At 43.2% G+C, this 14,148-nt stretch overlaps 1 protein-coding gene across 1 annotated transcript in view; it reads left to right on the top strand.

Moving 5' to 3' along the window:
* Positions 1–968: 968 nt before the first annotated feature.
* Positions 969–14,148, top strand: part of bmp6 (bone morphogenetic protein 6) — a 49,219-nt gene continuing 36,039 nt past the window's right edge. Inside the window, exon 1 of the mRNA XM_004546471.5 lies at positions 969–1,923. Within this exon, the coding sequence (XP_004546528.2) occupies positions 1,515–1,923 (409 nt within the window). The 5' untranslated portion in view covers positions 969–1,514. The remainder of the gene's footprint in view (positions 1,924–14,148) is intronic.

Here is a 14,148-nt window from a genome sequence, read left to right on the forward strand (position 1 = left end):
CATGTTTGAATACCTGTGAATGTGAGATAAAAAGCCCTTTGAAAGAAAGAGCATAGATTGTGAATGGATGAATGAGGTAAGTGAGCGAGGAGAAGAGTGCTCAGAGTAGAAAAGCGCCATATAAGAACCAGTCCATTTAGATCCAGCTGCGGGGAAGTGTGTGGGTTTGCACAGCCAGTGTTAAATATTCAGATGTTCATTAAATCTGTGTTTATTCATGCAAATATTTCTGAACCCTTTAACTCTGGACTCTGTGCTGTTTAAAAATCCCGTGTCTGCCACGCAGATACTTCTATTTTCCTGTAAACCCACTCGAAGCTGAGACTGGGAACTAAATATTTACTTTATTGTTTTAGTTTGAAATGAATGTACGACCGCAGACTGTACAAAGAAGCAAAAGAAAAAAAGTTAAAATTCTTACTTCAGGACTTTGTTTTCCAAGGGTCATCTCGGCCAAATTACCCATTGCGCAATTTGTTCGCGTTATTTCCAGCGGCGGTAACAGGAAGGTGCGGGCTCTTCTCGCTTGTAGCTGCTGTGAGCGCTTTACTTGCTGTTTCAGTCTCCATCGTCAGGGGTCGTGCCTCAACAGGACAACGTGTAAATGTGTGACCCCTGCTTTAGCACATTTACTGATTCAAGCTCCCGCATCGCAACTCTTCAAACCTCGTTAAAAACAGATCATTTTAGAGTATGGTGTGCTCCGATCAGAAGTGTGAGATCGACCCCAGCAGTCTTATTTATTAGTTACACGTAGAAGTATGACGCAGAAGCAGAGTTTCCCTCAAGTCCTGACACGGAAAGTGTAAAATAACGACCGCATCTCGTGCTTCACAAACCTGACAGCTTTATTAAAACAAACAGGCTGTAAGTAAAATCTGGAAATACGATGTTAGGTCGTGTTTGCAGCCTAAAAAGAGCTCCACCTCTGGCTGAGAGCGCACAGAGTGGGCGGTTAAAGCGCCGAACACGTCCGTGCGCACGCATATTATGGACTGCAACCTGCTGATTCCTGTTAGACTCTGACACTCCGCCTGTGGGAGTAGGTGACTGTCGCTGAGAGCGCTTCGAACAGTTTAAGGACCCAGTGCGCAGCTTTGGAAAAGCCATAAATCCAGGCGAGTAGATATATCCGCTGTAAGTAACATGGCTTCTGTCAGAGGAGTTGTTCTTCTTCTGGTAAATGTGACATCAGACGGTGTCTGTTGACCGACTTACTGGAGCGCTCAGAATTAAGTTTCACATGGTGCACTTTATCCTGAAGGAGCCAAGCGCGCTACGGCGATCAGAAATGAAAGCTGGGCCGATACTATTATGCGCATTTTGCTTTGGCGAGTCTTTTAAATGGCTTGATACACGATTCTTTCTTTGCTTTTGATCTTTGGTTGCCACAGATCACAACGCGCCCGGACGGACTTTGGTTACCATTACGCGCATTTTTACTTTCGGATAGGCGACTGAAGCTCCAAGCCAGCCACTCTTGGGACTCCGGAGAGCCACTGAGGGACAACACCATGACCATCCGCTGGCTTGCCTTGGTCGGATTGTGGTGGAGCGCTTATTACTGCATGTTCACAGTCGCGGGGAGTAATTATTCACTGGATGGGAATAACGAGGTTCAAGCAGGTTTCACCCACCGGCGGCTGAGGACGCATGAGAAGAGGGAGATGCAGAAGGAGATCCTGTCCATCCTGGGGCTGCCCCACAGACCGAGACCACATTTGTCAAACGGAAAGTACAACTCCGCTCCGCTTTTCATGCTGGACTTATACAACACTATATCCAGCGAGGAGAAGAGGCAAGTGGAAAGCAGGTTGGAGCGATATCAGGCCATGCGGACGACCCAGAGCCCTCCCCTGGCCACATATCAAGAAACTGCCTTTCTAAATGATGCAGACATGGTGATGAGCTTCGTTAATTTAGGTAAGTTATTGAAACAAAACAAAACTTTTTCATCTGTGATTTTTTCTTCTCTGTGCGTAATTGTGATTGTGTTGGGTCTATTTTATATGAGACCGAACAGGTGTTTTATACAAGCAAGTGAAACTTGTGCCTGGGCAGACCGGAGGATAATTAGACAAAATAAGAAAACTATCGGAATTTAATGCTAAAAAAGTAAAATATATAAAAAAGGGTCATAACTTGGCTCTTTTTATCTCATCTACTTTAAACTTTGGGGTTACAGCTCTCAACACAGCGCGACACACAAAGCAGACACACAGTTACGCACTTTTATCGCCGGATAATGAACGAACCCATTGTGCAAACCACAGGGAGAGCAAATAACAAACTCATCTACTGTGCGGTTTGAGGAAAAACTGACGAGGTTCGTATTGTTTCTGAGTAATTTATTGTTACACGTCCTCTCCCTCCGCGTAAATTCGCCCTCCTCAGCTCATTTATAGGACCGAAATTCTGTGGTCAAGTCTTGCTGTGCAATCTACGCCATGATTTATGTCTTCCCGGGAAAAATAAACCTCGTATTCTCAGCAAACCATCAACCACCACCGCTGGCGTGTAACACACACACACACACACACACACACACACACACACACACACACACACACACACACACACACACACACACACACACACACAAATATAAATATATATATATATAAGGCTATTCTTGGCGTTGACCTCCGTTACAGCGAGTTGCGGTTACTGTGCGTAAATCGTGTCGCGTTGTTTGTGTTTCCCAAGCAGCTTTGTCTTTAATTAGCTCGAGTGATGATAAAGAGGAACACTTTAATCATAACGGGTTTAGGACATAAAAGCTCAAAGCCTTTCCTTCCATTAGGAGCTGTAGTGTTTACTGGGAGACTCTAAACAGAGCGCCTCAAGATAAACAGACGCGCTGCCAGAGTCAGGCGCTGGTGGAGAAGGAGGCTTAAATCCAGATTGATTGTCCTTTTTGGGGGGGGGGGACTCGCTGCATTGTCATGATCTGGCTAGGAGAGCAGTGGGAACATATCACTGCAGAAGAATGTAGTCTTATGGCTTCACACACCCCCCCTCACTCAAACTTTTCTTAAAACAAATATTCCTGTAAATATTTTTACCCCGCACCTTTCTAAACCATTTAACAGTCACTCAGTACCGCAAACGAAGAAGTGAATTAGGTTGGAGTGACTGAAGTAGAGCACTATTCTCTACTTATTGTACCTCTGAGGATTGGTGTTGCAATTTTGTAGTGATGAAAACCAGATATTCAGACAGGAGGAGGCCGTCGTTTTAGTCTCATATATCGGAGCCCCTCTTTTGGCTTCTGTGGGGGGAATGCGATGGTGTTTGTGCGTCTGGCTTTGGTGTTCCTTTGCTGTGCGAGTGTTCGGTTTATACGCCCGTGTTGTTGCACATCTGGCTCTCCACTTTGATTAATCATGTCCTGTCCATCCTTTGACGATTCCCTCAGATTTCTGCGGTGACCAGGGGATTAGGTTGCCATCTCCTCCAGCCGTACACAGAGTCCTAACCGCCCTGGAGGAGGGATGGCTTCCTCCCTGAATGTGATTGTAATTAATGTTGGACAGGCCAAGGCTTTCCATCTGCTTTGCAAATAAGGCCTTGCACGACTACCGTGTGTCGTCGCCGTCCGATTAGTTTTTAATGTGTCTTTTTTGGGGGTTTTTTGGGCGATTGGAGCCATTTGTGTGGTGGATTCTCTTTTAGAAAACTATAGTAGAAAGAAACACTTCTGGGTGGTCCTTTTGTGTGTGTATTTCAAAAGTAGCCCCAGAAATCTGGATATCATGTGTGGCCTGAGTAAAACTACAAATTGGAATCAAGATTAATGAGAGAAAGAAAAGCGGAGAAGTCAAACAATCTGTCTGAAAGGATTTGAAAATGACAGATTAACAGACTCGGGTTCAGCCGAGCTCCTTCATCTGACAAATATTGTTAAGTGAAACACACTGTAGCAAGATCATCGGTCAAATTAAAGAAGATGACATGTGGTTTACACGGGTCACATGGTTTTCAAAGTGGATTCACCTGTTTTGAAACCAGCCATGTGTGCAGATGTACGAATCATAGAGGTGAAAGCGCCCCGTAGCAAACAAAACAATGACAGTGATTTAAACTTGGGTCTGAGCTGATGGCTTTCACAGCCAACCGTGGCAGCAGCACAGATAGATGTCTCATTCTCAGAGTGTATTCTCCCGGGGGCACGGACAGATTTAAGAGCCCCAGCGTTACATTCGGTCTCAAATACGCTCTCTGCAAACCATATGCCTCCTCACACCCCCACCTCTGCGTGATTCATGTACACTTTGTGTTTGGTCGTCCATTCTCCCATGCCTTCATCACTTGTTCAGAATGACCCACTGAAAAAAAGAAGAAGAAAAAAAGATGTGGAAAACTTTAAATTGGGGGGGGAGGAAGCAGAAGCACATTTTCCAGCTGCTTTTTCATCTTCATTCCTAGAGGAGCGCGTTCATCACTGTTTGCCTTGTGGACGTTCTGCTTTTCCACTGGGGTGGAGTGAAGCGACACTGTGTGCCGCGTGACTCACCCTGTGCGACACTCTGCAGCTCTGGACACGTCCTGATGCACAGAGAGGTCCACAGGTGACGGTCGCTCTGTACAACAGGAGTCGGGGGTTGTTAGAAGCACTTGTTTCACGTGTGAAAGCAAGTGCTTCTAATCCTTTACCAGCAAGAACTATAAAGAGTGTTCATCCTTTAGTGTACAAAGCTATGTTTTCCACATTCACATTTGCAGTGAACTATTAGAACTATTAATATTTAGTGGGGGAAAAAAATATGACCTACTGGACTCCTCGGTAAATCTCTCACAAGGTAGTATATTGTGGAGTAAGTGACCAGTATTGGTAAAGCTGCATTCCAGTGGAAAACAAATACAAGAGGTCATTGCTCACTCAATTAATGAGCGGTGACATATTGCTGAGCAAATACCCAAAGCCGCAGTGACGGTTATAATAGTCAGCAGGGGAAAATTTGCTATTCCTATCAGGTTTGATTTTTAGCGGTTAGGCTGTTTCCTGGTGGTTATGGTGAATGAGAGATGCACAGAAACGCCTTTGGTTTCATGGGTCGCCGAGCAGGAACGACAAATGTTGTTCCTGTGTCATCTGCATTTAACTGTGATGTGTTTGTGGCCCACAGACAGACAGGCAGGCAGGTGCGGAGGTCTCTCTAAAGCTTGGCATAGCTCTGCAGGGCTTCTGTTTGTCTGCTGGGAGGCACCGAGGGGAAGGTCCCATAATAATCCTGGAAAACCCCCACAGGGATTTTGAACCTTGTTTGACTTTTTCGAGTTCTAAATACCCTCTGATGCTTTGGAGGTGAGATGAAACCTGTCCTCGGAGCTACTTTTTCTTCTAAGGCCCAAGTTGCTCTTGTTTTCTCAGGATACAAAGCATCCAGATAAGATTCATTTACATTTAGTCACGGGCTGCTTCGTCAAGCAGATCACAAATCAGATTTTTGTGGTTAGATTTGGGAGCACAGAGGATTATGTGTGCGTCTCGGGGGAAGATTTTTCACCGGCTGGCTAAAGTGCAGTTGAAACCACGTCTTAATAATCTGCCCTTAATACTTCTTGTTTGTATCTACACTTACCTTTGACACATTTATGCTCACCGATCCATTCTATACAAGATGTAATTGAAAATAAGCAGGCTTGTTCATTCTAGTTGAAACAACAGCTCATCTAGAAAACCCACAATCAAAGATGAGAGGTGCCCATAACCTTGAAGGAGGGATGGGATTTAATCTTAAAATCTGAGTAATAAATTGTCCAACTTATATTTTTATCAGGGTTCAGATCGATTTTTTTATATGTAGTGTGGAGAGTGGCTATTTCGATGCACAGACTGCTCATCGGTGTAGCAGAACTTAGAAAAAAGTACACATCAGATCTTCATCTTGGAAAAAACACGTGCAGCTTTTTGTAGACTGCATCTCTAACACTCTCTGGAGGAGGTCTGAAAACAAACAAACAAACATGACATCTTGATTTAATCTTGGTTGCATTTAAACTTGGCATTTTTCCCGGTGTCCAGAAAGCGAAACTGCACATCTTTCCCTCGAAGCTCGAATGTAATGAAATTTCTTTCTCCCACCTGTCTGTCATCGCTTCTACCCTTATTTTCTCTTTTTCCCTGTCCTTTCAGTCTCTGCACACCTCATTGCATGGTTATACCTGAGCTGTCACTAAGCAAACAGCCAAGCGTTCACCTACCTCCCACACTTTAAAGGCAAACAAGGCAGAAAGCTTTAAGAAGTGGGTTTTGGGGAGATTAGCCGGGTTCAGACAGCCCTGGGCTTATTCTCAAATGAAGTGCCCTTATTAAATGCCTGTTTTCCTTGTCTTATGATGCCTGGCTGCGTTTCTCAGTGCCTAAGCCCAGGTAAGCCACTTCCTCTGCAGCAGTACGTGTCCCAGAGCTCCAGCATGATCAAATAATTAGCTGGCTTTGATCAAAGAGTCGATTGTTTAGGGCACGGACTGTGGAAAATTGGAAAATTTTCACTAAATTGTCTTGAAACACTTCCTGCAAAGCCAAAGGGACCAGAACAGAGGACCACCCATCACTTTTCTTCAACTTTGAGAACCCCGTAAACAGTATTAGCCAGAAGTTAAGCGAGGAATTCAAGATATGCTAGAGTGGAATAAAAGCTCTTTTCTGAAACATAAACTTGGCAGTGAAGGCCTTCCTTCAACGGTGAGAAAAATTACATAGTACAAACCTCTGTGTTTGTTTTCATCTGTTTACAGTATCAGATATTTCACTGCCACAACAAATTCACTTGAATTTGCGATGATGTTCAAGAATGGCCCAAGATATACAAATAATTCTGCTTATTGAGTTTCAGGGTTTCAGCGCGCTTCTTTTTTCTCATGTTTGGATTGAGTTGGTTGTTGAGCGCTCTGGCAAAACACACAGCTGCCTCAAGAAACAAACAGGGTTGATGGGGGAAACATGTCTGGTTAACGAGATTATGTCTTTTCCAGTCAGGCTTCATAAAAAAAGAAGGCTGTCATAAAAAGATGGAGTGTTACAGGACAACTCTGTTGAACGTCCTAGGAGAACATTTGTGCACATTACAGTGCTGATGAGTGCGTCTCCTGACTGTATTGTGCTCGGTAAGAGGATGTACACACACAATCTCACACACACTCATCCACCCCTCGATAATATCGCTCCCTCTCACGGCATGACTCTCAGGCTTGAAGAGATGGCAGCTGAGATTTGGGGCTCCCTTACACCTCTTCCCATGTTCCTCCTTTCCCCTCTGCCTCCCATCCATTTTCATGTCTTCATTGGGCATTCCACTTCGGAGCGATAGAGGCGTGGGATGACGGAGTGTGACGAGATAAGGAGGTGATGTGCAGCGCACTCCCTGCCGGTAACGATCTATTGAAATGAGCCGATAACCCCGGCGGAACATCTGATTGGGACTCGCTGCTCCCATCTATCACCTCTGCGTGCAGGCATGGAGGAATTTGTTCTGTTTGTTCTGCTGTGCTTAAAAGAAAGTGACGCCAAGCTCCGCTCGCATCTCTCACATCTGCGATTCCTCTCCACGTCTATCTGTCTTTGCTTGTCGCTTTTTAACTGTTTCGTGGTATCTCATGGGGTTTGCGATGCGAGAAGAACGCTGTATTTAAAACCCCGGAGAGAAAACACAATCACTTTCATTGCCTCCTGCCTTTTTTTTTTTTGTGCACATTTTTTAACTCCTGCGTCACTCTCCCGAGGGGGGCTTTAAAACTGTCAGGCTTTGTGTCATGTTTAAGTGTCTACAAGGAGGAGATCATTAACCAGGAATCAGGGTTTTGTGCTTGTGTAAGGCTGAGTTTGTATGTCTGAAGAGTGTGAACATGAAAGAGACGGACAAAGGAAAGAGGTGAAGATGCAAGAACACGTTTCACTTTGTTTTGATTTATGCATTTCTCCAATTTCCCCAAGTTTGTAGCTACAAATAAAATAAAAGTAGAAGGGGAAGAAATGGCATCCAAAGACAAAGACCACAGCTGCACCTTCAGCTCAAAAATAATGTGAAAACATTTAATTCTATCAAATTAGTCAATGTTCCCTCCTTAAATCAGGCCCTCACCAATATAGTTCACATCTACACTTGTGTGTAGTAAGAACTGGCTGGTTGGTTTTTTCCTGCTGAAATCTCAACTCAGCATGTCCTTTTGTGCCCAGTAATCTCCATCATCATCATAATGACGCCATCATTTACCCTGTCAGAGAGACTCATTCTTGGCTGACGGGAATGGCGTAAATGGTGACGGTAAACGTTCCTGGTGTCACATTCTTCTGTGACTCCACTGGGAAGCAAGGATGTATCTCCGATCAATTAAAAAAATGGGAACAAGGAAAGGAACAAAAAGAAGAAAGGGAGACCCACAGGCTGCTTGCAGGCTAGCACCATTATAAGGAGTGCGTAAATGCATTCATTATTGCTTATTTATTCCACAATAAATTGCTTTTCACTGATATTTTAAAAATGAGGACAAAAAAGATTTGTCAGTGCAAGTAAGATTTTAAGACACACTGGCATCATTTCCAGCCCAAACCAGTTTAGTCCAGTCAAAAATATGTGAAAAGTCACTGAATGGACTTTATTTGGACATTTGTGACATGCAAAAGAAGACTATAAATAAATCAAACAAAATAAATAACAGTTATAATTATTTTCTTCTTTTATCTTGATGCTGATTTGTTCAGACGTCTAAAGAAAAAATAGCATCAATCTATGAGGCTACCTCTAGGTTTTGCTGTTGGCGTGCAGGAAGCTGTGGTTTCTTCATGATGGTTTTCCATTAACACCAGTCTCTTTAGATCTTGTTCTTACAATGGACACGTTAACAAGAAGTTTAGCACCTTTTTGGTGTTTTGCTGATGCTCTTGGTCTCTTGTTTTCTGTTTTTTTTTTTATTTCAGAATAGAGTGCAGTACTTTAATGGACTTAAAGAGGACTGGTAAAGTCCTCCGTAATCGAAGAAGTCTTCCTACCAGCTTTTATGTGTTTCTATTTATAGCACGGAGCACCTATATCCCTGTTAAAAACATTAGAAAATAGGTTTATTTTCTTGTGTATGTGCATATGTTTGTGTGTGAACATTTAGAAATGCAAGGTCTCTCAACAACGATGAGTGTGTCGGGGTGGAGTCCGTTCTTCAGGGTTAGGGTCAGGGGTCGCGACATGAATGTAGCAACGCAAGTCTTTACAAATACACAAATACAGACTCGCGCTTTCACCGTGAGTGTCTGCTCTGGTAAACGGAGAGTATTTGAATGTACCCTTTAGACAACTTGGAACTCGAACTTCATCACACAAGATGTCTTCATCACACACTGCTGCCCGTCGCATGTTCCCAGGCTGGGTGTCTCTCTAAAGAGGACGTGCCTGAAACAACAACCACGAGTCCGCAGTGAGAAAAAGGCCCCATATGACCACCGGTGCTCTTGACCCTTCTGAGCAAGTAGCCTCCCCTTTCTGCAGCGCCGCTGCTGACAAATTTACGAGCCCTAGGCTGACCCACGGGCTGACTTTCTAAACACGATACTGACAGGAAAACAGTCAGAGACAGGAGAGATGAATTGGGGCGGGGAGGAAGAATAAGATGAGAAAAAAAAGAGTGCAAAGGAGGAAGGTAAGCAATAAGTGCTCTCGATATGCTGTGCACAACATTTTTGATTTAAATCTAAAATTTCTTAATCTAGGCATCTCTACAGAACGAGAATGACAACGGTGGGTCAGGTGAGGAAGAAGAAAAAAAGAGCAAAGAAAGATGGGTTTAATCTTTTTCTACAATCAGTTACAAAAACATTTTAGAAAAGAAAAAAGTAAAATGATGTCTTTAAATCCTAAACGCTACAAATTTATAAGGCATTACATATGTGCCACCAAATCGATTAGGCCAGAGGTTTAGATCCTAAGTGAGGCCACTCATAGAAAAATGTATCCATTCCTCTTGCCACGAGGCAGTTTGGATTAAAGGATCTTATCACTAAGGATGTGCAAGGGAAACTCTGCCCAGTGCTTCCCCCTGTACTGACACTTTGCACATATCTGAGCCGCCAGTCTCCTGGAGACCTTATCTCAATGTTTAAATGTCCAGTATGAATCCTTTTGGAAGAGGAAGTCTCCCATTTGTTTTGTTTTTGTTTTTTTTGTTTTTTTGCGAATAATATGCTCCGATCTCCCTTCATCCAGGTTACGTGACGTGTGTCCAGCCCATGTCTTTGATGACGCATTCCTCTCTCCCTGTTATCTGTATTTCACATCCAAATAAAAGAAAAACCAGCTGCATAGAGGCAGAACGTCTCAGCTTAGTGTTGTGCTACAGAGATATCTCTAGGAACATGAAGGATATGAACCTTTAGATAACTCCCGTAACTGCAGTAAATGTTGGATTCGTGCACCACTGTGAAATTATGAGATAATTTAAAGTGGCCAGTGGGAAGCTGGGGAAAGTGTTGACAGTCATTCAGATAGTCAGACTTTGTGACTCGCTGTCTTATTTCACATATTTTAAACACTGTAGCATATGTGGCGTTTCTGCTCCTGCCCGTACAAGTTGAGAGTGCACAACTTTCCTCAGTCTGGACACTTTTATTAAAAATGGCACCATGTTTCCTCCAAACTTCACACAATAGATATGAGTGAGGGCGACAGTTATATTACACAACTGCGCTGTATAATAATACTAATAATACTTTTTATTTGGGTTTCCAAACACTCAAAACCACCTTAAGAATGAAGGCAAAAGCTTGTTAAAAAATGTAATAAATATTTAAGTAACTTTTTTTTAAAAATGTTACTAACATGCAATTGGTTTCCTGTTTGAAGCCATAAGCTTTCTCTCTGAAGTCCTGAAAACGCCGAAACATTAGAAGCAACTGTTTGCACACTGAGCAGTCAGTGACAGCGCGAGCTATTACACCGCACTGCACTTTAATCAGATTTCTGAGGCGTGTGGTTTCCTTTTGAGGTATTGCACTTCCACCCAGTGCTTTAATGATTCGTTTAGGCCACGAAACATCCTTCCATGTGGACTAATTTTGGGTGGTTTTCCACTCTCTGTGTGCGTGCACACCCTGCTAATGATTTTGCTTCTAAAATCATTTATTCCAACAGCGAGATGAAAACACGTGATTAGTATGTAATCTGTCATTAAAACGAAAAAAAGAGCATAATCGAGTATGCTAATTTCCTTCTTTGATCACTGCGGTGTTGATTATTCCTGTAACATTTCGCTCTCTTCAGTTTTCACTTATGTCTTTTTTTCTACAGCTGTTTGCGGTGACAGCATTGATCACTCTCGTGTTTGTAGCAGTGTGTTGCACATTTATCCATGTGTGTTAAAGGAAGTTCCCGGCGAGCTTCACTGAAATGATAAAAGACTGTTTCGATGTGAGTTTCTAAACGTTCTCTGCGAGCTCAGATAAAGTGGATGTCATTCTGCAGCGCTCTGCTGACACTGTCGACAGACCTATTATTAGAAACCTTGATTATTTTTCTACCGATTTTCCTCAAGGCCCACCTGCTTTTTGAATATCCAAGTATCCTGTTACCGTCGCTGTTTTTGGAGCCATGCCTGTGTGTAAAACAAGCAGTAGGTCTTACATGTAAGTCGGCCCGGGGGGGAGTATTGAAGCCGGCCCAGACTGATTTATCAGTGGATCATGTGCTCTGCCTCTAAGCTGCTGAAATGCATTGTGGTCACCGTGGACCTTCCAATGGGAATCACACTGCGGTCCGACTGTCTTTATGACAGACAGAGTGGAGGGAAGAGAGTGAGAGAGGTGAGGAGGGAGCGACATAATGGAAGAGAAGATGTGTGGAGAGGAAGAAAAAAAAGGGAGGTGTTCAAGTGGGGAGTGAAAATAGAGTCCCAAACATCATCACGGGGCGAGCTGGCCTTCTACCTTGTGGCTGTGGAATGCAAAGCCACCGATATTTTGCCTTCTCCTTTGGAAACAGCTGTGTTTCCCTTTTTCAAAGATATTTTTTCCTTATTTATCGGATCCCTGAGGAGGGATCCATCTCTCAGCTCTGACACCGGCTTCCTCCTCTAAATCTGGGACCAGACACACACACACACTTATATGCGCACACACTCACACGCATGCACACCTGCTGCCCAAAAGCAGATTTTAACGGCAGATCACTATAGCAGGCTTTTTTGCTGCTTGTGCTGCTGCACGTCTACAAAGGCACACACACATAAATATAGGCAGACACGTACGAGCAGGAACACACAGCAACCTGAAGATGACGGCTGTGCAGACTACACACAGTCTGTGCAATTAGACCTCAGAAAGCCAATAAAAGGGGGGACTCTTGACAGCCGCCGTCCCTTATAGACACAATCTAAATAAAATGGGGCCTGGTAATAATTCAAAGCCACTGAAATGGTTTGTTTTGCTGAAAATGGGCCCATCAAAAACCGCAGGAGTTCGTCTCTGTTTATGGAATATTCACTTAGCACCGAGTGGTGGCCAATTTAATAAAGCAGCAGAGGGAGCAATTTCTGAGAGGGTCTGTGGTCACAACCCAAGAGGAAGACCATAGGTAGCTATCATCATTCATATAAACCAAAGAGGAAGAGCCAAAACCAAAGAGGAGCCGAGCATCAAGGACAAAGAGCATTGCAGAAAAAAGGAACAAGATCAGAGGTTTCTTTCCTTCTTTTTCCCTTTTCTCAGTTTTTTTTTTTTTTTTTTTTTTTTTAAACGATCATGGCCTCCGTTTGCTTGGGGTCGCTGATTTCCCCAATAAATATTGACTTTAATGGTGTCTTTGAAAACTATTACTGGTCCACCTGTCGTTCTCTGTTTGGGGATCTCATTTTGCGACCAGGCAACAGCCAGAGACGTTTTTATTTTCAAAATTCGCTGATAGATTTGCAGCAGTCTCATATTTTTTCAGGACGCAGTCACGGACTTAAAAAAACGCCCTCTCTCCTGGCCAGTGAAATGTTTCCCCCTGTATCTAATGACAACCAAAGGATAGCCAGTCCTTAAAATCAGACCAGCTTTAAATGGAGCATCTTTTTGGGTGCCATGTACTGCAGGATAAATCATCCCAGTGCAGGATTGTTGCAATCTCAACCAGCGATGTTTGGTTGAGTTTGTTCTCATGTTTGTGTCGAAATGAAATGACTTGATTAATCCAAAATAAAGGGAGAAAATTCTTGTTTTTGAAAGGCCTGCCTTACGGCTTACGGTTATAAACCTCACGTTAAACGTGGTTGAACTGATGGATGTCAAAGTTAAGGCGACTTCAGTTTGTGCGTCCTACTTCCAGCGAGGCATCCGGCTCCTCCAACCACAGGACGTAACCTTGTGTGAAGACCGCTGATCACAGTTGAACTGAAGTGTAGGCCGCCATTAGCCTGACCAGAGGCTGTTGTGACAGCTGCGTTAGTATAGAATTACATTTTTTATTAACATCCTATAAAGTGGGGGGGAAATCGGCGGGGTTTATTTTCCAGCTCATTTCTGTCCTGATTTGATGGAATTTCCTTATAAATGTAAAAAAGATGTTACACTGTCTTTTGCTGACAGCTCATTGGCCTGAATTGGTGTCCAGTGAGAAGAACACTTGTTTTTACAGACTTTAGGGGAAACTGTAACTGGCCATTAATTTTGGCAATTGTTTGTAGCCATTTCAAGTATTCAAATTGACACCAATGCTGTTTCAAGATTATAGATGTGGTTGTAAGGGGTGAATGTGTGTGCATGAAATCCCAAGGCTTCTTTGTTACACACAAACACACACGCACACACACACATATTTGTCTTGTAAATCCTGTGAGGTCCCTTTTCCTTAGCTTTAAAAACGTCATATTTTCAGTCCAAGTTTTCTTTATATGCAAGAGCTTTAGCAAATTGCAGATTTCCCTGGAATTTGCAAGCAGTCTTTTTTTTTTAAATGTGGCGTATCTGATTATCTCTAAGCAATGCTCGCAAACCTCGCCTTGTTCTCATAAATTCAATCATGATTCCAATCCGTAATGGTCAGCGTAAGCTGAAATAATATCCCGATTTTTAAAAAGTGATTCTTAAAGGTTTTGACTGCAAAACTGTGATGTGACACTTTCCAGATGTATAAATATGTGAGACTATAGCACTCTGTTCTCCATCCGCTCATCCAACTC

The sequence above is a fragment of the Maylandia zebra genome, linkage group LG9, assembly GCF_041146795.1.
Source record: "Maylandia zebra isolate NMK-2024a linkage group LG9, Mzebra_GT3a, whole genome shotgun sequence".
NCBI classification, from domain to species: Eukaryota; Metazoa; Chordata; class Actinopteri; order Cichliformes; family Cichlidae; genus Maylandia; species Maylandia zebra.